Source organism: Hemicordylus capensis, chromosome 15 (genome assembly GCF_027244095.1).
Source record: "Hemicordylus capensis ecotype Gifberg chromosome 15, rHemCap1.1.pri, whole genome shotgun sequence".
NCBI classification, from domain to species: Eukaryota; Metazoa; Chordata; class Lepidosauria; order Squamata; family Cordylidae; genus Hemicordylus; species Hemicordylus capensis.
In genome coordinates, this window is record NC_069671.1 from 18430892 (window position 1) to 18457146 (window position 26255).

At 53.2% G+C, this 26255-nt stretch overlaps 2 protein-coding genes across 4 annotated transcripts; one reads left to right on the top strand and one right to left on the bottom strand.

Moving 5' to 3' along the window:
* Positions 1-1540: 1540 nt before the first annotated feature.
* On the bottom strand, positions 1541-11655 carry MMP11 (matrix metallopeptidase 11). 3 transcript variants are annotated; one of them, XM_053279210.1, is made up of 8 exons: positions 10336-11655; positions 9143-9378; positions 8093-8236; positions 5901-6034; positions 5080-5318; positions 4082-4295; positions 3092-3349; positions 1541-2502 (listed from the first exon to the last, which is right to left on the bottom strand). In XM_053279210.1, exons 1-8 carry the CDS (start codon positions 10414-10416, stop codon positions 2372-2374), a joined length of 1437 nt encoding a protein of 478 aa, XP_053135185.1. In that variant the 5' UTR covers positions 10417-11655; the 3' UTR covers positions 1541-2371. The 3 variants fall into 3 exon arrangements, with proteins under 3 accessions (XP_053135185.1, XP_053135186.1, XP_053135187.1); XM_053279211.1 differs by lacking the exon at positions 4082-4295 and having other exon boundaries at positions 3092-3260; XM_053279212.1 differs by lacking the exons at positions 9143-9378; positions 10336-11655 and adding an exon at positions 8363-8646 and having other exon boundaries at positions 1542-2502.
* A 4278-nt stretch (positions 11656-15933) lies between these two features.
* Positions 15934-25252, top strand: LOC128337822 (glutathione S-transferase theta-1-like). The gene is made up of 6 exons (XM_053279216.1): positions 15934-16332; positions 17734-17790; positions 22703-22775; positions 23642-23792; positions 24371-24547; positions 25023-25252. Exons 1-6 carry the CDS (start codon positions 16221-16223, stop codon positions 25221-25223), a joined length of 771 nt encoding a protein of 256 aa, XP_053135191.1. The 5' UTR covers positions 15934-16220; the 3' UTR covers positions 25224-25252.
* Positions 25253-26255: the final 1003 nt, after the last annotated feature.

Consider the following 26255-nt stretch of genomic DNA (forward strand, 5'->3'; position numbering starts at 1 on the left):
ATAGGGTAGACTGTATTTAACCCATTTGGCTGGAACAAACAGATGAAGCAGAAAACAGCAGCTAACAACCCATCCTTAGATGGATGGAGTTTAATAGTATATAGCCAGCATTAAATACATCTTTATGAGATACCTATTCCTTTGGAAGAACAAAAGACTACTGTGGTAATTTATTGATGTATATGTTCTTGCTAGAACGGTTTCTCACTACAAGAGATGTTTGGCCATTTTAACTGGTTTTAAATGTTGGTTCTGTGTGGGATTTGGAGTATAATATATGTATGGTATTAGTCTCCATTGTGAATACTTCATATTTATATTTTGCTCTATAGTGGGAACACTTGCCACTGAAGAAGACCCTTGTCTTGGGCTGAAACGCATTTGGCAGTTTTTTTAACAATATAACAAGATATAGTGGAGTATATTACTCTTCAAAAAAAAGATTAAATTGGATTTTTCCCCAATCTACATTGAGAAACGTCCAGTATATTCAACTTCTTCCAATTTCTATAGAGACTATTTTAGTATCCTTGTTTTTATATATACTGTATGTGATTGTGATTTTTAAAATTGAGTTTTTAACTCCCTAACTGGGCTGTGTCCCTTGGTTGAATGGTTATATTTCATCTTCATTGTAATTAAAGGATATTTACTTTCATATCTATCTATCTATCTATCTATCTACACATACTTGGATTCTTTCTTGACCAATTGATGTTTTGTTGAATCCATATAGGGTTTGTTTTTTGTCATGTTTGTATTTCAGATATAACATATAAGAAAATAAGATGGTGTTTTAACCTCTTTTTAAAAGTTTTTGAGGCTGAGGATTATGGGAGGGTGAATTTATTAAACGTCATTACAAGCATGCAACATTAGCAAGACGTTTTGTTTGTACCTGTAAAATATAAAAATAACTTAAGCAACAAACAATTATGGAGATACATCGCAACAGTTCTTCCCCTAAGGATCCTTTCTTAATGTACAAACCTGAAGCTTTTTCCATTAAGAAAATTCCCCCCTGCCTGTTTCTGTGCCCAACGTGGCCCTTCTTTGCTAATACAAGGAGTGTCAAGCTGGGAATGGAGGGACCTTTGTGGTTTGGTGGGAGACCCCTGGCTGTAAGGCATTCTGCAGACCAGTCCGCTTAATTTCTGGGGAAGTGGGACCCAACTCAAGAGTCTGGATGCAAGTTAGGCTGTGTTCTCACAATCACCCTAAGCCTCCATCAGACATTATAAAATTGCTCTGCTGTAGCCTTGTACAGTGGGGCAAAGGAGGAGGACATCCCAGCACACCCCACTGCTCACATGCACAGTAGGGCTTATCTGAAGAGGGAAAAGCCCAATGCAGGTGCATCCTGTTTTGCAATCACGGAAGTGTGATTTTATAACATCTGAAGGAGGCTCTAGTCAAAAGGTTAATCAGGATTAGCAAGCCCCATGAAGGTGATTGTGCAGATACAGAATTTCAGGACAATCCTGGTCAAACTGCTCCGCTTAACTAGCCTTCAACCAGGGCAGTCAATTCTGCATTCTCACAATCACTTCTCGGATTGTGAGAATGCAGAATTGACTGCCCTGGTTAATTGAATGCAGAATTGACTATCCTGACTATCCCACTTCTGTGGAGCTTGCCAATTGTGATGGACCACGTTTTAGCTAGGATCTTTCTGTCTGTGAGAAGGCAGGCTTCATAATGATACATGGAATGGCCCAGCCCAGAACTCTAGTAACGTGCTTAAAAACTAAACACAAATACGTTAATTTTGTAGAGGTACGTGAAAATGTAATGCATCCTGGCTGAAATACAAAAGACAGAAACAATAATATTCCTGAAATGGTATTAAAAAGCATCTTAGCACAGGCCAATGAATCCCTTTTTGGGGAGATGGCCAGGCTGTGCCAATGTGTTGGGAATCCACATCTCTCAGCCTGCAAAGAGTGTTAAGGTATCCTGCCCCAAAGCTAGTGAAGGGCCCATCAACAAGATCAGTTCTCTCAAATTTGTCTCTCTGGGCAGGAGCAACTTGAGTCAAATTGCTCGATTTAAGACCCCCCAAGAATCACATCTGGCGCCAACAAATCTAGGCACCTGGCCAGGCGGCCATCCCAAGCCACAGATGGCTAGCACCTGACTGACCCGTGGCCTCCTTCCGTGGCACTCCAAGGGAAGCAGCATCAAGGCTGTGGCTGTCTTTTCAGTCCCAGTCAAAAGCAGTGGCCAGCACTCTGTGGTCTGCCCTGTCCAGGCGCCAGCTGCAAGCATGCGACATGTCTGGTCATCCCAGCTTCTGCCGAGGTAGAAGCCCCGATGCAGAAGAGGGGGTCGTGGCTGAAGAGGGAGGCTAGAGGGCCTCTCAGTTGCACCGTCAAAAGGCGTTGGATGGCGCTGAACAGCGGAAGAAGTCCTGGCCGATGAGACGTGGGTAACCGTCCAGCACTTTCACCTGTACAGGGTCGAATTTCCAGTATTGCTGGCCTTTCAGGAAGTAAGCAAATCCTGGGGAGGTGGGACAACAGTGCAGCGAAACAGTGTCAGAACAGAGGGCGCAAGTCCCATCTCCTCGGGCCTCCTCTCCATTGGGCCATCCTATTCTGAGGCCCTGAAGCCACTTTTGACCAAAGAAGACTCTCGGTTCCCTCCTGCAGACGCTGGACGACAACCCCCAGCACCCCCGACTATGGGCTACTGTGGCTCGGAATGATGGGAGTTGTAGTCCAAAAACAGCTACAGGGCCAAAGCTGTGCAGCCCTGGACGAACCCAACCTGAGGCTGCCCAGCTGTTGGACTACAACTCCCATCATCCCTGGTCACAATTGCACCTGGGGTGATGGGAGCTGTAGGCCAACCACAGTTGGAAGGGCTGAAGTGGTGCAGGGTACTCTACACTGACTGGCAGCAGCACTAGAAGGAGAGAGCCTGGGGCCCTCTGCATGCAAACCCCTGAGCTACAGCCCGTCCCCTCCCACCTCAAGCCAGGGAACTGACTTCAGAGGACCTCCTGGGTTTCTTTCATGGTGAGGTGGGGGCATGACTCCTTCACGCCCTCCCCCCCCCAGGGCGGGTCCCCGCTCCTCTCTGCACTCACCAGACTCGTCTTGGAAAGCAGCGTCAATCTCCTGTGGAACTCCCCGCCAGTCAGCCATCCTGCGAGGATAAACATTGTCCACCTGGTGAGTGCTGGGGTTATAGCGCCAGTAGCCCCTCCCTTGGAAGAAGTAGATCTTGTTCTTGTCCGTCCCCCACATCAAGGCGGCCTGCAGGGGGGAAGCAGACAAGCCCAGCTCGGTGATGGGCAGCGGGCCAGAGATCCGTCTCCCGCCGTCATAGATCCAGTACCAGACACCTGGCGACGAGAAGAGGGAGAGCAGATCCTCAGAGGCAAGCGGGGCGGAAAGCAGCCAAGATGCCTGGCCCAGCACCCTGCTGCCTATCCCGATTGGCACGCCAAGCTTTCAGCCAGGAGCTTCTCCCAGGATTCCTGAGATGCTGCCAGGGATCGAACCTGGAGCATTCTGCATTCCTTTTCAGATTGTGAGCCCTTCGGGGACAGCGATCCATCTTACCTCTCTCTCTCTCTTTATTATTTCTCTATGTAAACCGCTTTGGAAACCTTTGTTGAAAAGTGGTATATAAATATCTGTGGTGGTTCTTGCGTGCAAGGCAGATGCTCTGCCACTGCGCCTATAGCTCCGTCCCTTAAGGGGAATATTTTCGAGCAGACAGTGATCACACGTCATCACCCGTCCACAAGCAAACCAAGGTGGACCCTGCTTAGCAAAGGGGACAGTTCATGCTCGCTCTTGCAAGGCCAGCAATCCACTCTGAGCCTAGGCTGGAGCAGTTGGGGAGAAAACCCAGCCCCAAGTTGCCACCGGGCGCCCTGGTGGCAGCCAGAACGCCTGCTTGGCATGCAGAAGACCCCCAGTTCAATCCCTGGCAGCGTCTCCAGGTAGGGCTGGGAGAGAGACTCCTGCCTGGAACCTTGGAGAAGCCGCTGCCAGTCTGTGCAGACAATACTGAGCTAGATGGACCAAGGGTCTGACTCAGTATATGGCAGCTTCCTATGCTCCTTTACCTTGGAAGAACCATATGTTGCCAAGAGGATCTTCAAAGACTGCGTCTACTGAAGAGGGGATCCCTTGCCAGTGGCGGGATGCCAGGGCCGGGTAGCCTGGCTGCAGCTTGCCATCCCGGAGACGCCAAACGTAGCAGGACTTGAAGAAGAAGAGCTCACCCCGAATGGTGGAGACTGCATCAAAACCGGTGTCACAGGCATCAGGCTGCGCAGGCTGAGAGAACCAGAGAGCTTTGCTTTAGAGGGCCGCCCTACCCAGGTGGGTAGCGGCACGAATTGCCCCCTCTGCTAAGCAGGGTCTGCCCTGGTTTGCATTTGAATGGGAGACTGCATCTAGGAGCACTAGGGTTGCCATAGTCTAGCTTTCCAAATCTGGGTGCCTAATTTGTACATTATGTAGATGGGCTTAAATGATTTTTGAGCAGAATAGTGATGGCACGTTTGCTCCATAACTTCGCTTCTACAAGGGCTGGAGCTTAGCTTTAAAAAGAAAGAAAGAAAGCTGAATTCCGGGCAAATCTGGGTGGGCTAAGCAATCTGGGTGAGATGCTTAAAATCCGGGTGCAACCCGAAATTCCAGGGGGCATGGCAACTCTAGTGAGCACTGCAAGAGATTCCATTTAGGGGCTGGGGCCGCTCTGGGAAGAGCCCCTGCCTGCTTGCATGCAGAAGGTCCAAGGTTCCCTCCCTGGCAGCATCTCCAGGGCAGGGCTGAGAGAGAGACTCCTGCCCGCAACCTGTCTGGGAAGCCACTGCCAGTCTGGGAAGACAATCCTGAACTAGGTTTCTGACTTGGTGGAAGGCAGCTTCCAATGTTCCTGTGTTCGGGGGGCAATAGCCAAATGGCCATGGGGCAGCCACTAAGAAAGAGACCCTCGAGGATAAGTGGGGAGGCAGGAGCCGTCTTGGGTTCGCTCTTTGTGGTGCCCCTGGGGTAACATTCTGCCTGGAGAGGGACCCGGAGTCTCCTCTGGAAGCAGAGTGCCCAAGAGGCTTACCTGCTCATGAGTAATCTCATTGGTTTCCACCTCTGGCGGGTGCAGCTGCTCCTCTTGCACCTCCCTGCTGGCCTTGGGCTTCCCGTAGAGATACTGGATGCCCTGCGTGTCATCCTCGCTCAGCTGCAGTGGGTAACGGAAGAAGTAGAAGGGAGACATCAGGGCCTTGGAGACGGGCGTGTGCTGCAGGCCCAGGACGTGGCCGAACTCGTGAGCGGCCACTTGCAAGAGGTCCGTCCCTGCAAGCCAAAGGAAGGAAGGAAGAGGCAGGCGTTGTTGCCACTGCATGGTGGTGGAGGGAAGCTTGCACCCCCATTCCCGGGATCGGGGCCAGTACCTCCCCTGGCGGCCCACCATGAAAAAAATATCAATGGCACTGGCCCCACAGGGGTGGAACAGCAGGCAGAGTGGCTCATGTGGCAGCGAGCACGAATTGCTACTACTCTGCTTCACTAATCAGGGTCCACCTTGGTTTGCGTTCAGATGGGTGAACCTTGGGAAACCACTGCCAGGTCATTATTCAATGGAATCATGAGTGTTTAAAGCCAAATCCTACAGAGTTAAGGTTGTTATTTTGCTTCCTTTATGCAAGAACATCAATAAGAAAAATCTATTACATATAATTAATTGCTTGAACTTTTCTGTCAGTATCATCTGCACAAAATGACTATATATATATATACACACACATATACATATATATATACATATACACACACACACACCAAAATTTGGTAATGCCGTGGGGCCTCCCCATGTCAGAATCCAGCCCTGCCCATGTCACCTTCCTTTGAACTCCGCAATAAGAATGCACAACGTACCCAGGTGATTCCCAATGCTCCAAGACTCATCATAGTCAAAATGGACAGCTCCCTCCCGGTGGGTTTTGGGGAAGAAGGCGTGGGCCAGGATCCCCCCAGGGCCATCGAAAGGCAGGTTGTCTCCGTGCCAATACCTGGAGGGGAAGCACACATGGCGCTGAGCACAGAAAGCAAGCGGCAATGCAAGAGTCCAGGGACGCGGCCCCTCCTGCTCCAAGAGGGCTGGGCTACAGGGTGCGGGAAGATGGCGCTGCAAGCAGCAGCCTGTGGCCACAGGGGTGCCGAGCAAGCAGGGGTTGGGGACAGAAGTGTGAAGGTCTGGGGGCAGGGGGAACAGAAAACAATTCCCCCCCCCGGTTTCCCCACAGGCCTTCACCTCTTTAGTTGAGGAGGCGAGGCAGCCCAGAGGCCCAGAGCAAACACAGAAGGAGGGCAGTGGGGGGCGGGGTGGAGGTGGGGGGTGGGCTGGGAGGAGGGGGAGAGAAGACACCCACTCAGGGTGGGGGAGGCCCAACAAAAGGCCACAGTCTATCCCCAGCCCCCAACAGGGCTCCAGGCAGCCTGAAAGGGGAGCCAGTTCAGGGCTCGCGGGATTTGGAGAGGTTTCAGAAGGCAGAAAGGGGAAAGGGCACCTTTTTCATTCCCCATCATCCTAGTGACCTCTGAAAAGAGCTAATTTAAGGGCTCGGGTTCAGCGATGGCTGCTTGAGAACACAGGGGTTTCGGAGGGGGAGAAGAACCCCTTTCCCCTCGTTCCCTCCCTTGCTAACTGGGCAAAGAGGCCCCTTCCTTTTTACATTTAGCAGGGGAAGAGCAACTGGCCCAATTCAGTCCCAGCACAGCATCCCTCCAGTGGCTGCTTCCTACCCTGGGGGGAGGAGAGCTGGTCTTGTGGCAGCAAGCAGGACTTGTCCCCTTAGCTAAGCAGGGTCCACCCTGGTTGCATATAAATGGTTGCAATGTAAGATATTCCCCTTGGGGGGTGGAGCCGCTCTGGGAAGAGCAGAAGGTTCCAAGTTCCCTCCCTGGCAGCATCTCCAAGACAGGGCTGAGAGAGACTCCTGCCTGCAACCTGCGTGAAACCGCTGCCAGTCTGTGTAGACAATCCTGAGCTAGATGGACCAAGGGTCTGACTCAGTATATGGCAGCTTCCTATGCTCCTATGTACCCTGTGTTTCTTTTCAGATTGCAAACCCTTGGGGCACAGGGAACTATCTTCTTCTTTTCCTATGTAGGCCACTTTGGGAACTTTTATACTTGAAAGCAGCGTATAAATAACAGTAGTTTCCTTCCCTTCCTCCTGAACCCTTCCCTAACAATGGCAGAGCATCTGCTTTGCATGCAGAAGGTTCCAGGTTCCCTCCCTGGCAGCATCTCCAGGTAGGGCTGGGAGAGACTCCTGCCTGAAACCTACCTCGGAGAGCTGCTGCCAGTCTGTGAAGACAATACTGAGCTAGATGGAGAAAGGGTCTGACTCAGTAGAAGGCAGCTTCATAGGTTCCCCACCTCCAGGATACTATAGGGTCTTGGGCACTCAAGATAGTCAATTTCTCCTCCACATGGCATCTTCACATTTCATAGATCCCAAAAATGGTGTGTGTACATACTCCAACCCCTGGCTCACATAATGAATAATTAAATTACTTAAAATTGGTTTTATTGAAATTAATGGGACAAATTTACTGGTCCCATTAACTTCAATGGGATTGCCGCGTACCAATTTCCTGATGCCAGTCGGTCAGACTGAGGGGAGGGGTATCCTGAGCTGCAGCACAGAGCCAGCCAATCAGGAGCAGAGAAGGAGGGTCTTGACCCTCCTCCCTCCCCTTCTGAAGCAGGCAGACGCATTGCTGAGGATGCATCAACTTCAAGCCAGCTATCCTCAGATGGGGGACAAATGGAGCAGCTACAGTGTGGGGAGGCAGGAAAGCTCTGAGTACCCCATGGGAACCCCTCAAGTAGCCCTAGAGGCACCCAACCCAACCACCCCCTGTGGCAAACCTTCCCAGGGGGCTTCCGAGTCCTCTTTGTGTTAGCCACGTCACCCACTCCACCCTGAGCCTCCTGACCTGGCCTGCTTGTCCCACGATCCTGCTGACGAGTCACTTAGCGTGGATGTGTGACCCAGTGTGGGCCTGTGTGTGTGTGTGTGCGCGCGCATGCGTGCGGGGACTGTACATCAGGCAACTTACTGTGTGAAGTCGATCACGATGTCTGCTTCTCCCGAGTGGACTTCAGTGAAAGTCAAGGGGGTCACGTCGCTCCACACTTTCAAGGCTGCCGCAATCACGCGCCTCACTTTCGCTTTCACCAGTTGCCAAGGAAACCTTACGATCCTAAGCAGGGGAGCCAGAGAGCAAAAAAGGGGTCGGCAAGCAAGCAACCAAAGGGGGCCCCCGCATATCCTCTTCTTCCTCCTCCGCGTGGTACAGCTCCCGTGGCACTGGGCCAGCAGGACTCACCCGAGCATACGAGGGTTTCTTCAGAAGGTTTTTCAGCGTCTTGGAGGCTGCTGGAGCCAGCTTGAGCCCTCACTTCCCATGAGCTGCCTCTTTCCCTCCGCCCTCACTTGCCCTAATGAAGTGTGACTCCCACCGGTTATATGTTGCCAATAGAAGATCTTGAGAAATGCAGCCGATATCTACACCATCCAATACTAAAATGCTAGAGAGCTGGTCTTGTGGTAGCCAGCATGACTTGTCCCCTTAGCTAAGCAGGGTCTGCCCTGGTTGCATAGGAATGGGAGACTAGAAGTGTGAGCACTGCAAGATATTCCCCTCAGGGGATGGAGCTGCTCTGGGAAGAGCAGAAGCTTCCAAGTCACCTCCCTGGCAGCATCTCCAAGATAAGGCTGAGAGAGACTCCTGCCTGCAACCTTGGAGAAGCCGCTGCCAGTCTGTGTAGATGTGCAGTCTGTGTCAGTCCTGAGCTAGATGGACCAAGGGTCTGACTCAGTAGATGGCAGCTTCCTATGTTCCTATGCTGACAGAGAAGGACGGCCCTCTAGCCTTGTGACTATAACCTCAATGCCTCCCCCAACGCAGCTCAGTTATGCTCTTAGCATAGGAAGCTGCCTTATAACATATCAAGCCGATAGAGAAAGGTACTCAAAGGCATCATCTCACGCCATGGCCAACCCCTCCTGTATTCTACCAAAGACAACCACAGGGCCAGGAGTCGACACCGACTCGAGGGCACAACATTACCATCGTCAGTTGAGATTGTGGAGGGGCCCCCCTTACTTGTAAGTGAAATCCGTCTTATCCCAGCGCCCTCCGGACAGCACAAATCTCTTCTGCCGATTCCGGCCACTCCGGCTCCCAGGAGAGGTGGGTGGGTCTGGAACCCCACAGCGAGGCGGGTTCCACTGGGCCGCCAGCCCCTCGCTGCCTCTGGAGGCGTCTTGGGCAACATCCACACCCAGATTGGGGCTCTGAGGAGCCTGCTCCTTCCAGGGACTGTGGCTCAGGGGCGGACCCTAGGCGAAAAGCAAGGAGCAGTGGTTAGGACAGGAGCTGTTGTTCTGCAGCCGCTGCGGCTGGGGGTGATGGGAGTTGTAGTCCAACAACACTGCAAGGTTGGGGAGCCCTGGATTAGAATAGCCTGCCAATGGCCAGTCCTTGACACAGGACGCTGTATGTCCAGCCAGGCCATGGGTTGGTTCATCGAGCTCAGGACTGTCTCCACCAGGGCTGCAGGACATCCCCCACCTCCTGCAGATGTTGGACTACAACTTTCATCACCCCTGACTATTAGCTGGGCATGGTGGGAGGTGCAGTCTAAAAACAGCTGGTCTACACGGACCGGCAGCTGCTCTCCAAGGTTTCAGGCAGGAGTCTTTCCCAGCCCGTCTTGGGAGATGCAGCCAGGAATTGAACCCGGGACCTTTTGCACGCCAAGCAGAGGCTCCTCCATGGGAGCTGCAGCCCTTCCTCAATCATATCAAACGGCCTTGTCCTAAGTCCGACCAGGAGTCCATCTGTTCTGTTTCCCCCTCGGGGTCCTCCTGCCCAGCCCGACCTGGAGATGCTGCCAGCCAGGGATGGAACCTGGGGCTTCCAGCCACGGAGCTACAGCCCAAGAGCGTGTGCCCAGCCGGGGAAAGACTCTTCTTCCGCGCAGGATCCGGGGAAAGGAGCAGCCCGCCCAGACCGAGCCAGCCGCGGCGCCGACGGGACTGGAGGGCAGCGCCGGGAGCAACAAGTCCCTCAAGTTTCCCAGCCAGCCAGTCTCTTCAGCAAGACTGTCAACCCCTCCCGGCGCTCGGGAAAGCTAGTGGTCGCCAGGCGCGCAGCAGAGCAGGCTGCGAAGGAGGGACACGCGGCCTCACCACGCCCCAGCAGGCTCTGGCTGGACACTGCCTGCCAGCCCGGGCGGGCAGCAGCTCTCCCGGCCAGAGCCCGAAGCTTCTCCTCAGAGGAGGAGACTCACTCACCGGGGCAGCCGCGGCAGTCTCCAGCAGCAGCAGCAGGAGCAGGAGGGCGGCCGGGCCGTGCGCTTGCAGCAGCAGCAGCATCTTGATGCTGGGCTCAGGCGCCAGCAGCAGCAAGAGCCGCAGCGCCTTTTGTAGGGAGCGCTCCTTTGTTCTCCTCCCGGCGGCCGGCCCGCTCGCTGGAGGGGCGAAGCTCCCCCCCGCTCATCACGTGAGGCGGGGGCGGGGGACCCCCTCGGAGGAGCGCCAGGCCGCCTCCCGCAGACGGCTCCGCAGCGCTTCCCAGCAATAAGGGTTGGGGGCGCCTGGCGCCCGTGGCAGGAAAGAAGACGGGGACCCTCGCGGGGGTCGGGAAAGCGCCGGCGGACTTCCTGCCAAGCCGCCCGTCCCTTGCACGTCGGAAAGGGGTGCGAGGGGTGCCCCCTCGATGCATGCGGCACCCCGCGGGGAGCGTAACGCAGGGCTCTCCTTTCCCACCAGCTACACATTGTCGGTGGTGGCGAAGATGCTGCCCGGGTTTCAGGACCAACATCGAGGGAGGACGCACAGAAGATCGAGGTCGGCATGTGGAGCAAAAATCGCCTTCCTCTCGGTTTTTGGTGTTTTTTTAATTATTCTGCAAGCACAACTTTGCGTGTCTGCGCCTTTTTCAGAGTTCATTTCTGCACTTGCAGCAGCAGCTCCTTTTCTTTTCTTTTCTTCCAGTTAACTTTGAAAATATATATACTCGTGCAGACTTACTCCGGGTGGGAGAAACCGCGGTGATGGTGAGCAGATGGAGATTGCAACATTGCGACTAAGAGAACAATGGTCTATTTCCAGGACCGGAGAGGAAATGGTTAACTGGGTCCTCTCTGGAAATAGCGGCCGTGCCACCATTTGTCCACCAGGGGCACTACAACCGCAAACAAGAGCCGGCAAGTTTCGGCAAGCCGTTCTGCCCAAGGGGGCTCTCTACTGTCATCTGGTGAGCAAGCGTGGGATTGCAGCTTCTCCCCGCTCCCCTTAGGCACCCAAGTAGAGAGGTTTCCCAAAGAAGCAAGCACCGAACTTAGGAAGCTGCCAAATACTGAGTCAGACCATAGGCCCATCTAGCTCAGTATTGTCTACACAGACTGGCAGCAGCTTCTCCAAGGTTTTGGGCACAAGTCTCTCCCAGCCCTACCTGGACTGCCAGTGAGTGAATCTGGGACCGTTTCCATGTAAGCACGCAGATGCTGTTCCACTGAGCTACAGCCCCATCCCCTGAGGGGAATATCTTACATCCTTGCTACCACTAGACCAGCTGAATGAAGACTGGTACACCACTTCTGAAAGGCTGTCAACAACCCCTGATCCAGGAAGAAGGGCATATGCCCCAGATTAACAGGGAACCCTGCTTCATTCTCTTCTGAATGCACTGCATGTAGGGATGTGCAAAAAATTTGACCAAATCCATTTGAATCTGAATTGATTCTACTCAAAACTGCTTGCACAGAATGGGATCCGTTCAAATAGATTTGAATTCACCTGCTCAGATCGAATTTGATATGAATTTGATTCAAATTCACCCGAATTTGAATCGATTTGAACGAATCCCATTCTGGGCAAGCAGTTTTGAGTTGAATCAACATGAATTACATTCAAATTTGAATTGATTCAGTCAGTTTTTTGCACATCCCTAACTGCATGTGAATCTTGTTATATGCCTATCTGCATGCACCAGATAGGGAAACAAGGCTGTTATGCTGTTGTGTGTGTATGTCTCACTTTTTCTAGTTTATTTTATATATATATATATATATATATATATATATATATATATATATATATATATAAAGTCAGGAGTGTGCTTCTACAGAGAGGAGGGGGAACACAGAGTCTCCAAACACTCTGGGTGGGCTGCGGGGATTAGACTCACCTGGAACTGCCTTCATGGGTGGGAAGATATTTATGAGAAAGTGAAGGGAAGGAAGGGAGAGGAACCAGGAGGGAACCCTTCTTCGTTCCACCTTCTAAGCTGTTTCTTCACCAAACATCCCAGGATTTGCTTGCAAGATTTTCTAGCAGGTGCAACCCAAGGCCGGGACCCTCCTGCCAAAAGAAATGGTAGAGATGGAAGTGAGAAGGCAGATGCTGCAGAACTGGACTTCCAGAAAGCTTTCACCGTAGGCTCTTGAGTAAACTTAGCAGTCATGGAGTAAGAGGAGGGGTCTCAAAAAGTGTGTTGTAGAGTGGGGAAAGATGCAGCTCAGAGGGCTGGAACGTCTTCCTGATGAGAAAAGCATTTGGGGTCTTTTAGTTTAGTAGAAAAGTTATTAATGAGGGAGATGATCGAGGCTTAGTATCAAATAGTGCCTGGTGTGGAGAAAGGGGCCAGAGAGATGGGTGAGGCTGTAGCTATGCCGGCTATGCCCCTGCACAGGAGAAGCAAGGCAAGAAAAGACTGCGAGTCACTGGATGCTTAACACATGCAGAAAAAAAGCTGCCACAGGAAGCTGCCTCATACCGAGCCGGACCCTTGTTCCATCTAGCTTAGTATTGTCTACCCAGACTGGCAGCAGCTTCTCCAAGGTTAGAGGCAGGAGTCTCTTCTCAGCCCGATCCTGGAGATGCTGCCAGGGAGGGAACTTAGGACCTCAGGTGCTCTTCCCAGAGCAGCCCCATCCCCTGAGGGGAAGATCTTACAGGGCTCACATGTTGTCTCCATTCAAATGCAAACCAGGGTGGACCCTGCTTAGCTAAGGGGACAAGTCATGCTTGCTACCATAAGACCAGCTCCTCCTGCGACTGAAGGGGCCACATAGCGCTGTGCTGAAAAGGAAGTCATCCAAGGGGCAGAAGCTGTGAGGAGGCGGTTGCCAGAGACCCTCACCAGAGAGGACTCAAACAGGCCTGGGATGTTACCTGGACTTCAAACACCTTTAAGGCTCCCCCCACCCCCAGTATAAAATAATAAAACGGATATACGACTGTTTTGCACTTCTGCTTACTTTATTATTTCTTTTATTTAGTATTACTATTTAGTTCTATTATTATCTATTTATTATTTAGTACATTTCTGTACCGCCCTATACAAAAAAGTCCCCGGGCAATTCACAATCTAAAAACCACTATTAAAACCATTCAAAAATACAAATAAAAGCTCTAAAACCTGATGCTTTCGGCTTCCCAGCCACAAACATTCTGTTTCATATTTTCAGTTTTCATTTCATGTATATACCGCCCATCCAAAAACGGCTCGGGGCGGTCCACAATCAAAAGAATTAAAACCCTTAAAAATATTAACCTAAAATATAAAATGCAGCTATTTACAAGATTAACATTAAACTTGGGCAGTTCACCCTAACCCTAAACCCAGACGTCCCTTCGCCCGCCGACAAGGGAGGGCTGACCCTTGGGCTAGCCAAGGAAGCCCTTTTGCCCTTCTTCTTGTCCTTCTCTGGGCTTTGTGGGGTCGAGTTATGGGCCGCCCCATAATGGCCGCCGCCCCCCACTCAGCCTGGCACGCCGAGTGAGGGAGAAACCTCCCAGCAGAGTGAGCTTTGCTGCCATGGCTAGACAGGTAAGAGCAGCAGCTGAGGAGTACCAGTGCTCTGCCTCCCTGAAAGACCTCCTCTCTAACACTAGGAAGCACAGGTAAGTCGAAGAGGCAGCAAGGCCAACAACGGAGCAACAAAGACCTCACCTGCTTGGAGCAAGACAGGGCAAAGAACTGAGGTCTGAGGGGTTGGTCCCTCTCCCTCCTGGTGAGCCGCAAAGTTCTGTGATTGGCCCTGTCTATGGAGCAGTCACATAGGGAGCTGCCATATACTGAGTCAGACCCTTGGTCTCTCTAGCTCAGTATTGCCTTCACAGACTGGCAGCGGCTTCCTTCAAGGTTGCAAGCAGGACTCTCTCTCTCTCTCTCTCTCTCTCAGCCCTATCTTGGAGAAGCCGCCAGGGTGGGAACTGGGAACCTTCTGCTCAGAGCGGCTCCATCCCCTGCGGAGGGGAATCTCTTCCAGTGCTGCTCACACACCAAGTCTCCTTTTCATATGCAACCAGGGCAGACCCTGCTTAGCTAAGGGGACAAGTCATGCTGGCTGCCACCAGACCAGCGTGACAACCCATCCTGTCTTCGGATACAATCCTCTTCTGGGGGAGAATGGAGCTGTTTACAAGATTAACAAGAAACTCGTTTTAAAAACATTCATGCCCCTTGAACAAGGGTGGTGATCCCTCTTATAAGCACCGGGAGCGAGTTCCACAACCGAGAGGTGGCTGGCTACTGAGGAGGCCCGGCCTCAAGGAGCCACCAGACGAACTGCTGGCCACCGAAGGCAGACCCCTCCGGGTGACCATCATGAGCCGTGGGGGTCTTGCAGAGAAAGGCGGGTTACTCTCAGGTAACCCGGGCCTAAGCCGTTCAGGGCTTTTGTTGAAAGGCAATCAAGTAAAGTAAAGTTGCGCCGTCGAGTCGGTGTCGACTCCTGGCCCTGTGGTGGTCTTTGGCAGAATACAGGAGGGGTTGGCCATGGCCTCCTCCCTCACAGTATGAGATGATGCCTTTCAGCACCTTCCTATGTTGCGACATCGCAAAGCAGCCGGGGAGCCTTTAGGAACCACAGTCAGTCCCATCACAGGCCGGCTGTTGCCATAGCAACAGACAGGTGCCATGGAGGCCTCGGCCTGCGGCCATCCGGCCTCTCCCCTCCCATCTGAGGGCGCTCCTTTCTCCTCATAAGTGGCTTCTCTCCCTCCTCCTGAGGAGTCCACTCCTATCAAGCTGCCAGCCGGGTCCTGGAGCCCTGGACCCAGCATTGTTGAGGGCAGCCCGGTGGGGACGGGAGCTGACCCCATCGTGAGGGCCGGGCCAGGGAAACCTGGCTTGTGGCCCTCTGGAGTATGGAGGCCTGCTTCCCCCTGGACGTCCAGGGCCTCCACACTCTCTTGCCCCCACACCCCCAATCCTCTTTAGTCTGTCCGGGGGGCGGGGTGGGGTGGGGCTGGTGGTCGTGCCACACCACTAGCCCGCACTGGGACTGTGGTGAGGGCGGCATCCCATCCGAGTGCTGCGGCCACCTCCAGCCCGCTCAGCCTCCCTCCCACGGCGTGTGCGTGGCTGGGATTGCCAGGGTTGTCAGTGCAAAAATGCTGGTACCTCGCAGGGTGGCCATATCCTGGCCTTCCCAACCCGGGTGCCTAATGGGCAGATGATGCAAACGGGCTTGAACCCCATTAGTGACGGCACGTTTTGCTCCCCGTCACTCCGCTTCGACGAGGGCTGGAGCTTAGCTTTGTAAATCTGTTTCTTTTCTTATAAACGGAAGCTGGAATCTGGGCGAATCTGGGTGGGCTAAGCCATCTGGGTGAGATGCTTAAAATCCGGGTGAGACCCGGAATTCCGGACGTGGGGGGGGGGGGCATGAAAACTCTAGGTATCTGCAGGGCGGTGCAGAGCATATGCCTTTCCTGCAGAAGTATCTGCAGAGCATATGCCTCTCCTTGAGCATATTGTGGTGTATAAAAGAACTGTGTGTGGCACGGCATGTGTGTGTGTGTGCGAGAGAGAGAGAGAGTAGGGGGGTGATGCTTATCTTGCAGCAGCAGAGGGTTCCCCCCGCCCCGCCCCCCAAAGGCCTTAGGTCCAGGCTCCAAAATGACCTAGCTGCCCCTCTGCTGGAGTATCCGAACTCGCAGTCAAGTCTGGGAAAGCTCCTGGGAAAGAAAGCAAAAGTGCCCTGCCTGCCAGAGTCCCTGCCCCCGTCCCCGCCTCCAGGGGAACGTCTGCCACTGGAAGGGCTGGCTCCCAGTTCCGCAGCGCTCTGCACCACCACAAGGGCTCCTCTCCTGCCCAGGCAGAGCCCGTCCCCAGTAGCAGCTGTTCCACATCTGTGCTCCGCGGCTTCCCCTGCCCGGCTGGCACCATGGGGCTGGAACTCTACCTGGACCTGCTCTCCCAGCCTTCCCGGGCCGTCTACCTCTTTGCCAAGAAGAACAATATTCCTTTTGAGTTCAAACATGTGGAGCTGTTCAAAGGTAAGGGGAAGCACAGCTCTCCTGCTTTGTCTGGGGGTGGGGGTGGGTGGGAGGAGGAGAGGGAAGGGGCCGGACGCTTCTGGAAAATCAGAGGCCTGTGAAACCTCCTTACACTTGACGCTGTATCTCTTGACACCTTTTAGTCAGGAGGGTCAAAGGGGAGGCACTTTCCCTCAGCTCAGTGCATGGTGGTGGGCGGGGGAGAGGACTGTAACCCAGAAGGCAAGGTCTGCTCTCAGAAGCTGGAAACACATACACAGCTTCCTGCAATCAGCTTGTCTATAGAGGGGTAAAAACTCCCTCCCCTTCCAAGGGTGCTGCTGTGCAATCTGAAAACCATTAATAGGGCTTTAAAGCGGCCACATGAATCCTGCCTTCGTGAGCCTGAGATCAGAAGCAGCAGTTAGTGGCATTTCTAGATGAACTGTTCCAAAGTAAAATCACAGGGGCCTCACACTGAAGTTGGATTAAGCCCCCCCCCCCTTCCCCTGGAGGAAAGCTGGTCTGGTGGTAGCCAGCATGACTTGTCCCCTTAGCTAAGCAGGGTCCACCCTGGTTGCATATGAAAGGGAGACTAGAAGTGTGAGCACTGCAAGATATTCCCCTCAGGGGATCAAGCCGCTCTGGGAAGAGCAGAAGGTTCCCAGTTCCCTCCCTGGCAGCATCTCCAAGAGAGGCCTGAGAGAGATTCGGAGAAGCTGCTGCCAGTCTGTGAAGACAATACTGAGCGAGATGGACCAATGGTCTGACTCAGTATATGGCAGCTTCCTATGTGCCTATGTTCCCCTGTCTGGTGAGCAGAGCCACCTGGACAGGTGCTCTTCTTGGGAGTCTGTCGTGTTGAGCCACATCCTGCTGCATGGAGCTGGCTGGTGTGTCTGTTTCCCTTTCTTCTTGGGAGTGGTCTGCTCCTCGCCGGAGCGTGCACATTCACGAAGAAAGGCGGGTTACTGAAATGGCTTGGAGCCATTTTTAGGCCTGACCTCCATGAATTTGTTTAAGCCCCCTTCAAATGCATCCAAGCTGCTGGCCATCACCACATCCCATGGCAGAGAACTCCCCACAGATGAATGACCTGTATGAAAAAGTGCTTCCTTTTGCCAGTCCTACATTTCCTGGCCACCAGTTTCATGGGATGACCCCTGGTTGGAGCCCAAAGTGGTGTACTACATACTTAGGTTTCTTTCCCACAACAACCCTGTGAAGTAGGTTAGGCTGAGAGAGAAGTGACTGGCCCAGAGTCCCCCAGCTAGTCTCATGGCTGAATGGGGATTTGAACTCGGGTCTCCCTGGTCCTAGTCCAGCACTCTAGCCACTACCCCACGCTGGCTCTCTCATGACAACTCATGCTTGCGACCATAAAAACCAGCTCCCTCCCAAATGTTGCCTCTCTTTTGGCAGATTCCATCCTGGGGACCAAAGCGCCAGGAGCAAGCAGCCCAGGTCCAGCCCAGGCAGGTAAGTGTCTGAGTTCTAAGTGACGCTTTGACCCAGTGCATGAGTGCAGGATGGTCTACAAGGCCAGCCCAACCATAGAGGCAGGCAAGGCAGCTGCCTAGAGTGGCACAAGCCAAAGAGGTTGAAGCAGCAGCAGCAATGCCACCAGAGTCTCTTCTGCCTCCCAGCTTCCACCCTGGCACCCTCCACAACATTACAAGAGGTTCTGGGGTGCAGCACAGAGGGTGCTAACAGCATGAGCCATCCCAAGTAGGCCGGTGGGTGAAGCATCCCATACAGCAATGCTTTGCCTGGGTATTTGTGGGCAATTCTAGCAGCCTACCTCACAAGGGGGTTGTGAGACACAGGCATTATGCAATCTTGTACTTGTGTTCTAGGTGCAGATCGGGCTACACATTCTCGCCTTGTTGTGTTCACTTCCAGACCTTAATGCTCAGTGACACAGGCTTGATCTTGCTGTTTGTTTGGGTGCTTGCTCAGGGTATAAATAGATTCTCACATGAAATGCCTTTCTGGTTGCCTTCTCCCATTTAGCTTCCAAAGGGGTTCCTATCCATTTATCCAGCTGGTTGAGGTTGCCATTGTCTTGTAGGGAGTCACAATGAGGAGATTAAAGCCACAGAGCATTCATTTGAAAACCACTCGAATGGGTCAAATGCTGCGCTGGTGTGGGGGCTGCCCAGCTCCAAGCTGGGCTGGGACCTCAGCTCAATGGCAGAGCATCTGCTTTGCAAGTCCTTGGCAGATAGGGTTCCCAACATTTCATTGCCAGCATGAGGGACACAAGTTTGTGGAGGCTGGCTGGTGTGGGGGTTGGGAGGTGTATGCAGTGGTAATCAAGAGCCTGAGTATCATTGACGTATATGCAATTGAATTATATGCTATTGAATAAATGAGGGACAAATGCTGTCCCTCTAGGGACCAATGTTTCATCCCTGAGATGAGGGACATCTTGTGTAATGAGGGACAGTTGGCAACCCTGCAGAGCATCTCCAAATATCCAAAGCATCTCCAAATCCATCCATCTCATTTATTTGTTCTTTCTCTGTGTAAACCGGTCTGAGCCATTTTTGGAACGGCGGTATAGAAATCGAATAAATAAAATAAAATAAAATAAATAGGGCTGGGAAAGACTCCTGCTTGGCACCTTGGAGAACTGCTGCCCGTCAGTAGCCTGGTTCTTACGACCGTAAACTGGGCTGCACAAGCATCTGAGCTGTGCGCGCTCTGGATTTTTGATCATGTGTGAGTAAAAGCCTGCCTGGCGGGGCAGGGGTGGGAAGTGATGATGTGGGAGCCTCGTGCTGAGTAGGAGGGCTTTCCCTCCTCTCTCATTAAACAGCAGGCAGCACTCACATGTCATAGTCACCCATCCCAATGCAACCCAAGGCAAACTGTTCATAGCAACAAAAGGAACCATTCCTGCTTGTCACTTCAAAAGCAGCTCTTCCCCGCTGGGAGAGACTGCCGAGCCCTGTTCCCTGCCTTCCTCGGGAAGCACCCACCGTGACGGTTCCAGTGCTGGGATGTCAGTTGAACGCCTGGCTGGTAAACAAAACGTTGGCTGCAGACTCCGGAGGTTTGGGCAGATCTGTGCTTGCACACACAGCAGGGCATGTTGGCTGCCTGAGCACCGCAAGGAGCTATGCAGCCCCTTTCCCCACATAGTGCCCTCCCAGGGTGAGTCTGTTACCCCTTTGGGGCCCAGGTGTGCACCCTCCTCCGCACAGGTGGTGATGGCGCATGGCGGCTTGTGCCAGCAGATCCACTCCACTGAGATCGTGACGGTTTGAAGTCTTGCTGCTTTCTGGAGAACCGGCTCCCAACCTGGGTACGGAACTTCCCGTTGGCAGTGCAAACAGAGTCTGAGCAAATCCAAAGGGCAAGTGGCGCTGCGGGGAATCAGTGCTCGGGCCAGGCCTGAGCACACAGACAGTGACCTCTTCCAAACAAGCTCAGGCAGCAGCAAAGTGTTCCTGCACTCGGAGGGGGCTCCCTTGCCCCACAAGCCAAACTTGCAGAACAAGTGGATGTATATTGCACATGTTAAGCTGCCTCGTCCTGAGCCAGACCCTTCGTCCATCTAGTTCAGGATTGCCTGCTCTGGCTGGCAGCAGTTCTCTGGGGTCTTTCCCACCCCTGCCTGGAGATGCTGCCGGGGTGGCCCCTGGGACCTTCTGCATTCAAAGCAGGGGCTCTCTTGCTCCATCCATTGCCCCCAGGGCCTTCTTAAGACTCTGTGCTTTTCTGTGCAACAGAATGCATGCCGTGGAATGTGATGTTTGTGCAGTTGTGCAAGAACACTTTTGTATGAACGGAGTTACGTCACAGTACAGCCATTGTATACAATGACTGCACTGTCACATAATTCCGCTTGCGCAATGTTTGTGCATCCGCAACTGCGCAAATGTCGCAGCCCCCTGTGTGTGTGACCTTGCACAGTATGCCAGCAGCTGCCTCCTGTGCCAACGACCTAACCCCAAACACCGAAATCACTCTTGAACCTGGGGTTATATTTTAACTGATTTGTTTTACTGCCTGAGCAATCTGATCACTTCAGATACTGAACTGTACTTTGGATACGGTCGCCTCCATGAGTGGGGACTGGAGCAATTTCCCCTTTCCCCCGCCCCAGAGCACTTTCCAGATTACCTGCTGTTCAGCGGTATTCGGGTTGGCAGGATCGTCTTGAAACCGTAAATAAAGAGTGTTGCGCAAAGCCACCAGCAGGGGGAGCAGTCTTTTCTAGCTTGCGCGAACCTCCTACAAGGGGAAAATACAGCTATTTTTTACGTTGTAGTACCATAACGCAGAGATAAAACTCGAAAGAAGGCATCAGAAATGTGAACGGCACCTTGCTGACAGCGCGGGGACGGCAATATCGAAACACAGGCAGTACAGAAGCACACTCAACGGACACATCTTGACACCGTTGTAGGGTGTAATCTGGAAAGCGCCCAAGACCTGACTGCCTAACATGCAAGATGAGAGAGAGGATGTGTCATCCCAGCACTTTGTCTTGGGGGCCACTTCCCTTTCCAAAGTTTCCAAGCGTCTTGCAGAGCACAATGTAATCTACATGGATGGCCGTTTGAGGCACTCTTGAGAGAAACTCTCACTTAAGAGCTATATTTCTTTCCCGCCCTCACTCATCTTTTAGGCCAGATAGGATTCTTTCTTTCTGAAAGGATTAGGGCACTCAACCTTGTCCATAGGTGTTCGCCATTGTGGCTGGTGGTGACGAGAATTGGGTGTCCAGATGTTGGTGGACTACAGGATTGAGGACACCAGCTAGGAGAAGCTGGAGATTATGCAAGTTCTCATCATCTTTATTGTTACGGTCGTTCGACCAGCAAAATTATGCAAGTTCTAGTCCACCTACATCTGGGTAGGCAAGGTTGAGGACACACACCCCCCGCAATTAGCTGATACGTGGAGCATCCCCACATCTATCAGGCCACAAAGCAGACAGCCCCAGTGGCACCTCCAGTTACCAGATATTGAGGGCTCCACAGTATAAACTGGACTATTCCTACAGTCTCCATCCAGACACCCCATGTAGGTTAAAAGAAAGAAAGTTGCCCCAGATCAGCATGCAGCTCCCCTCTGACTCAACATGGCAACTCTTCTTTCCTAGGTTATCCTCCATTATGGAAACCTATGCTGCTTTCACACAATCACAAGGAAAAAGTTGACCAGGATTTAGTGAACTCAGCAGAGCTAATTTTGTGAATGCAGAATTTCAGGGCAATCCCGGTAAAACCACACAGGATAACCAGCATCTATCTATCTCCCTTCCTTCCTTCCTTCCTTCCTTCCTTCCTTCCTTCCTTCCTTCCTTCCTTCCTTACTTCCTTCACTTTTTAAATTTGTATACTGTACCATCCCAAGCTTCCATCTCTGGGCGGCTTACAACAACATAAAACAGATTAAAAATAAAAACCTTACAACAATTTAAAACCACAGTCCAGTTAAAAAGCCCAGGTGAAAAAATAAGTCTTTGGAGACTTTAAAAACTGCCCGAGATGGGGAGGCTCTTATTTCAGCTGGCAGCACATTCCAGAGTCTCGGGGCAGCAACAGAGGTGGCCCTTCTCTGCGTAGCCACCAGACAAGTTTAATCAGGACAGATAGGATAGTGGAGCAGGTTGTTTGACCAGGGTGGTTTCCAGACAGCGAGCTTTACACCACAAAAAGTGGTGTAAACTAGAAGGTTTTGTGGTGCCGCTTTAAAACCGCAGTTGAAGTCCATTGCTTCCTACAACAGGCAAATACGCCTATTTTTTGCAACACAGATGCAGAGTTATAGAGCTGTAATGCAGCAATAAAATCCGGAAGAAGGCATCAGAAATGTGAATGGCTCCTTGCTTACAGCGCAGGGCCTGCAGTGTCACAACACAGGCAGTACGGAAGGACACTTAAGGGATACGTTGTGACTGTGCCATCTGGAAAGCACCCCGGATTGTCCTGAAATTCTGCGTTCACACAATTGGCTCTTTTGGGTCCACTATTTCTGATGAACTTTTTCACCAGGATCCTTGTGATTGTGTGAACTCAACCCTTATTTGATCAGCATGTTTCAGTTGCAGAATCCAGGGTTCTCGTAGGTCCCGCTGTTAGAGTAGAGTTCATTCCCACGGTTGCCTTATGCCCCCAGCTTAGTCTGACATGTAGCAATGCACTCCATTTGCAAAACACTTCTGGACCATTGTCCTGAAAGACTTATGTATTTGTGTCATTGAAATCCTGTTTTCTTCCATGTTGGAGCTCAAGGTGGCGTAGGTGGGGCTCCTAAGGGGGTCTCCCATCCATTTTCAGAACCAGGGAGGAGGGAGAACTCTTCTGTCTCTCCTTCTAGCCTTCTCATCAAGTGTAACTGTGGCCTGCATTACCGCTTCCTCCCCTGGTTTTAGGGTCGTTGCCCAAGGTCATCGCAGTCAAGAAGGTCCCTGTCCTGAAGGATGAGACATTCCTCTTGGCCGAAGGGTAAGCAGGCCTCCATCCGTGCAGGAATGACTTCTCCCAGTGCCAGATCCGCTGTTAGTCATGAGGGCAGAAGCCAAGCTGAGCCAAGTTCCCAATTCAAGGGGGCCGGGGGACGTCCCACACCAGGTGACCGGGGTAGGACTTGCCTTCTGGCTCAGTGCCAGATGCCACCAAATGAAAGCCTTGTCAGCCTTGAGATTTGGGAGATGATCTGGGGGGGCAAGGGAGGGTTCAGCTCCTAGGAAGGCCTCTCTGCACTTCCCTAGTACATGAATCAAGAGGGCAGTGCCCTGGCTCTTGGGGCTGAGGAGGTGGGATGCTTGGACCTTTGCACCTTGGGCTGGGGAGGTAGCAGACCCTGGGATAGCTTTGGTCTCCCTCCCACGCTAGTCAACAGCTCTTGGGGTTCTTCAACCCGGGGGAGTGAGCCGGAGCTGGCTGTCTAAGTTCTCCTGTGGCCCAGAGAGCAATTCCTGACCTCTTCTCCCCTCTCCATGAAAGGGAACATAGGAAGCTGTCCCATACTGAGTCAGACCTTTGTCCACCTAGCTCAGTATGGCCTACACTGACTGGCAGCGGTTCTCCATAGTTCCGGGCAGGCGTCTCGCTCTGGGAGATGCTGCCAGGGAGTTATGGGGAGTTATATTGGGAGTTATGGGGAGTTGAACCTGGGACCTTCTGCATGCAAGCAGATGCCCTGCTACTGAGCGATGGCCTCACCCCCAAAGGGAATATCTTACGGCAGCAGACAGCACTCACCTATGGTCACCCATCCAAATGCCGATCAGGGAGGGCTCTGCTTAGCAAAGAGGGGGCCGTTCACGCTCGCTACTGCAAGTCCAGCTCTCCTCCCTACGTCTGTGCAGCACCGCCATCCTCCTGTACCTGAGCCGCAAGTACAAGACTCCCGACCACTGGTACCCGTCCGACATTCAGAAGCGGGCCAAGGTGGACGAGTACCTCTCCTGGCACCAGGCCAACATCCGGGCCAACGCCCCCAAGACCATGTGGATCAAGGTGAGGAAGTGTGTGTGTGTGGGGGGGGTCGCTCGCTTGATGCTGGTCCACTAAACATGGATGGGGGCTTTGGATTGAGCCGGAGTCGCACTTGAGCTGCAAATCTGGAAGGGCTGAGCTCCAGGTACCTCTTTCTGCCCCCCACCCCGGCCCAAGCCCTCCGCTCTGTTTGGGGACCTTGGTACTCTTGCGGGGGGCAGGTGTGCCAGTTGTCCTCTCCGTCCCCTGCCCTCAGAGTCACAACTGCTTTCCCCCCTCCTCGGGATACTACCTCGCAGGGCCGGTGTTACCCCCATATCGCCAACCTGGCCTGCCTGAGCTCCGCAGCTGACCTCTCCTCCCAGCTGTGCCTTGAAGAGGGGGTGGGCCCTTGAGCAGGGCAGGCAAATCCCTGCGCCCCACTCCAGCAGTGGCCCCATTTCTCCCCCTCTCCCTGGAAGACAGACGGGCCCAGAATGCCTCTGGCCTCTCCCCGAGGGCTCTGCTTTCTGGGATTGGGCCCTTCCCTGCCTTACCGGGAGACCCCAACGCGGCGTCCAGGGCCCAGTCAGTCAAGGTCCACATCCCGTCTGCCGCAGGTGCTGATCCCTCTCTTCACGGGCCAACCGCTTGCCTCCGAGAAGCTGCAGGAGGTCATGGAGGGGCTGGCAGCATCCTTGAAGCAGCTGGAGGAGCGCTTCCTGCAGGACAAGCCCTTCCTGGTGGGCAACGAGATCTCCCTCGCAGACCTGCTGGCCCTGGTGGAGCTGATGCAGGTGAGGCCTGACTGGCGGCTCTGGCTTTGGCAAGGTCCGACTCCGAGCCTTCTTGCTCGGCGGCCGGTTGGCCACAGGGAGTAGGCTGGCTTGCCTCCGGTCCTCCCAGCTGAGGGCAAGCAAGCTCCAGGCTGAGGCCTGAGTCTGAGCACTAGCCAGAGGCCTCTCAAGTGGGAGAGGGGAAAGCTCACACTACAAAACCAGGCGACAATGATGAGCCACCACTTGTACAGAATGGCGAAGGGAATTAGGCGACTCGAGTGGGCGAGCCAAGCTGCAGGCTACGCAGGAAAGCTAACTGCAGCCCAAACCACATGGCATGGAGCATCAGTGGCAGAGTTACAGTGGCCAGGGTGGTGGTGGCAAAGGGGTCTGCCTCCATCAGTGTAAGAACCTCATGGGTGCTCTTCTCCTGGTGAACGTCAGTGTGGCCGCATGCCGCTCTCCCCCCCCCCACTCCCACCCTGTTCTGCAGCCGGTGGGTGTTGGATGCGACATCTTTGAGGACAGGCCCAAGCTGGTGGCGTGGCGCGACCGAGTGGAGGAAGCCATCGGGAAGGAGCTGTTCATGCAGGCGCATGGGATGATCCTGAACATCAAAGAGCTGAGCACCATCCAGATTAGCCCGCAGCTGAAGGAGCAGCTGGCCCCTGTGCTGCTGAAGATGATGAAGTGAATCAGTAATAAAAGGGTTTTCGAGGAAGAGCCTCCGCTGCCTGCTTCTCCTTTCTGGAACTAGGGTTGCTGCTCATCCAGACCCGGATGGATCCTAAGGTAGCTTCCCCCAGCCTCTCCCTATTGCATGTAGGAGGAGGTCCCCTCCCAGGTTCCGTTCCCAACATTTCCAGGTAGGGCTGGGAAAGGAGAGCTGGTCTGGTGGCAGCAAGCATGACTTGTCCCCTTAGCTAAGCAGGGTCTGCCCTGGTTGCATATGAAGGGGAGACTAGAAGTGTGAGCACTGCAAGATATTATCCCCCTCTGGGAAAAGCATCCAGCTTCCAAGTTCCTTCCCTGGCGGCATCTCCAAGACAGGGCTGAGAGAGACTCCTGCCTGCAACCTTGGAGAAGCCACTGCCAGTCTGTGAAGACCATTCTGAGCTTGATAGACCAATGGTCTGACTCAGTATATGGCAGCTTCCTAGGGTCCTATAAAGATCCCTGCCTGAAACTCTGGAGGCATACATTTTGGACTTCTCCTCTGCCATGCCATCTTGCATGCCCAGAACTGTTCAGGAAGGAACCCTAAAAAACCAGTCGCCACCTCTTCTTCTTCCATGGTGTGCCCCCACAGCGCTCTGCAGGGAGGAAGGGGAAGCCATTTGCTTTTCAAGGGGGCACCTACGCCTGACCTACTCCCTGCCACTGGTGTCACAAGTGCAAATGGTAGTGCTCCGGGGGTACCAACACCGCTGGGCCTGTGCCGTGCAGAGGACTGGCTGGCCCCATTTGGAAACAAATATTTCCTGTTAAAAATCTCCACCTCTTTCCCCACCCCGTCTCTGCCTTGTGTGTGGGCAGACAGAGCTCGCTGGCAGCCTGGCAGCTCTCCTTGGTCATTCCGGGGCAGGAGGAGGAGATGGTTCAGCACTTACTGTTGCCTCACAACGTGGCGGCTTCCTTTAGCCTCAGAGTCCAGGTTGGCAGCTATGTTGGTCCGCCAGAGACAAAGAACTGGCGGATGGATCACGCTGCTTGCTGCAGCCAGGAG

What these genes read in the sequence shown, in the direction of transcription:
- MMP11 (XM_053279210.1), bottom strand. Translation starts at nt 10,416, where the DNA reads ATGCTGCTGCTGCTGCAAGCGCACGGCCCGGCCGCCCTCCTGCTCCTG. An exon ending in ATGAGATTACTCATGAGCAG is followed by an intron (nt 4,296 to 5,079) that starts GTAAGCCTCTTG and finishes TGGTTCTCTCAG; the next exon opens with CCTGCGCAGCCTGATGCCTG. An exon ending in TGCTTTCCAAGACGAGTCTG is followed by an intron (nt 2,503 to 3,091) that starts GTGAGTGCAGAG and finishes CCACCTCCCCAG; the next exon opens with GATTTGCTTACTTCCTGAAA.
- LOC128337822 (XM_053279216.1), top strand. Translation starts at nt 16,221, where the DNA reads ATGGGGCTGGAACTCTACCTGGACCTGCTCTCCCAGCCTTCCCGGGCC. An exon ending in CCCAGGTCCAGCCCAGGCAG is followed by an intron (nt 17,791 to 22,702) that starts GTAAGTGTCTGA and finishes CCCTGGTTTTAG; the next exon opens with GGTCGTTGCCCAAGGTCATC. An exon ending in ACATTCCTCTTGGCCGAAGG is followed by an intron (nt 22,776 to 23,641) that starts GTAAGCAGGCCT and finishes ACGTCTGTGCAG; the next exon opens with CACCGCCATCCTCCTGTACC.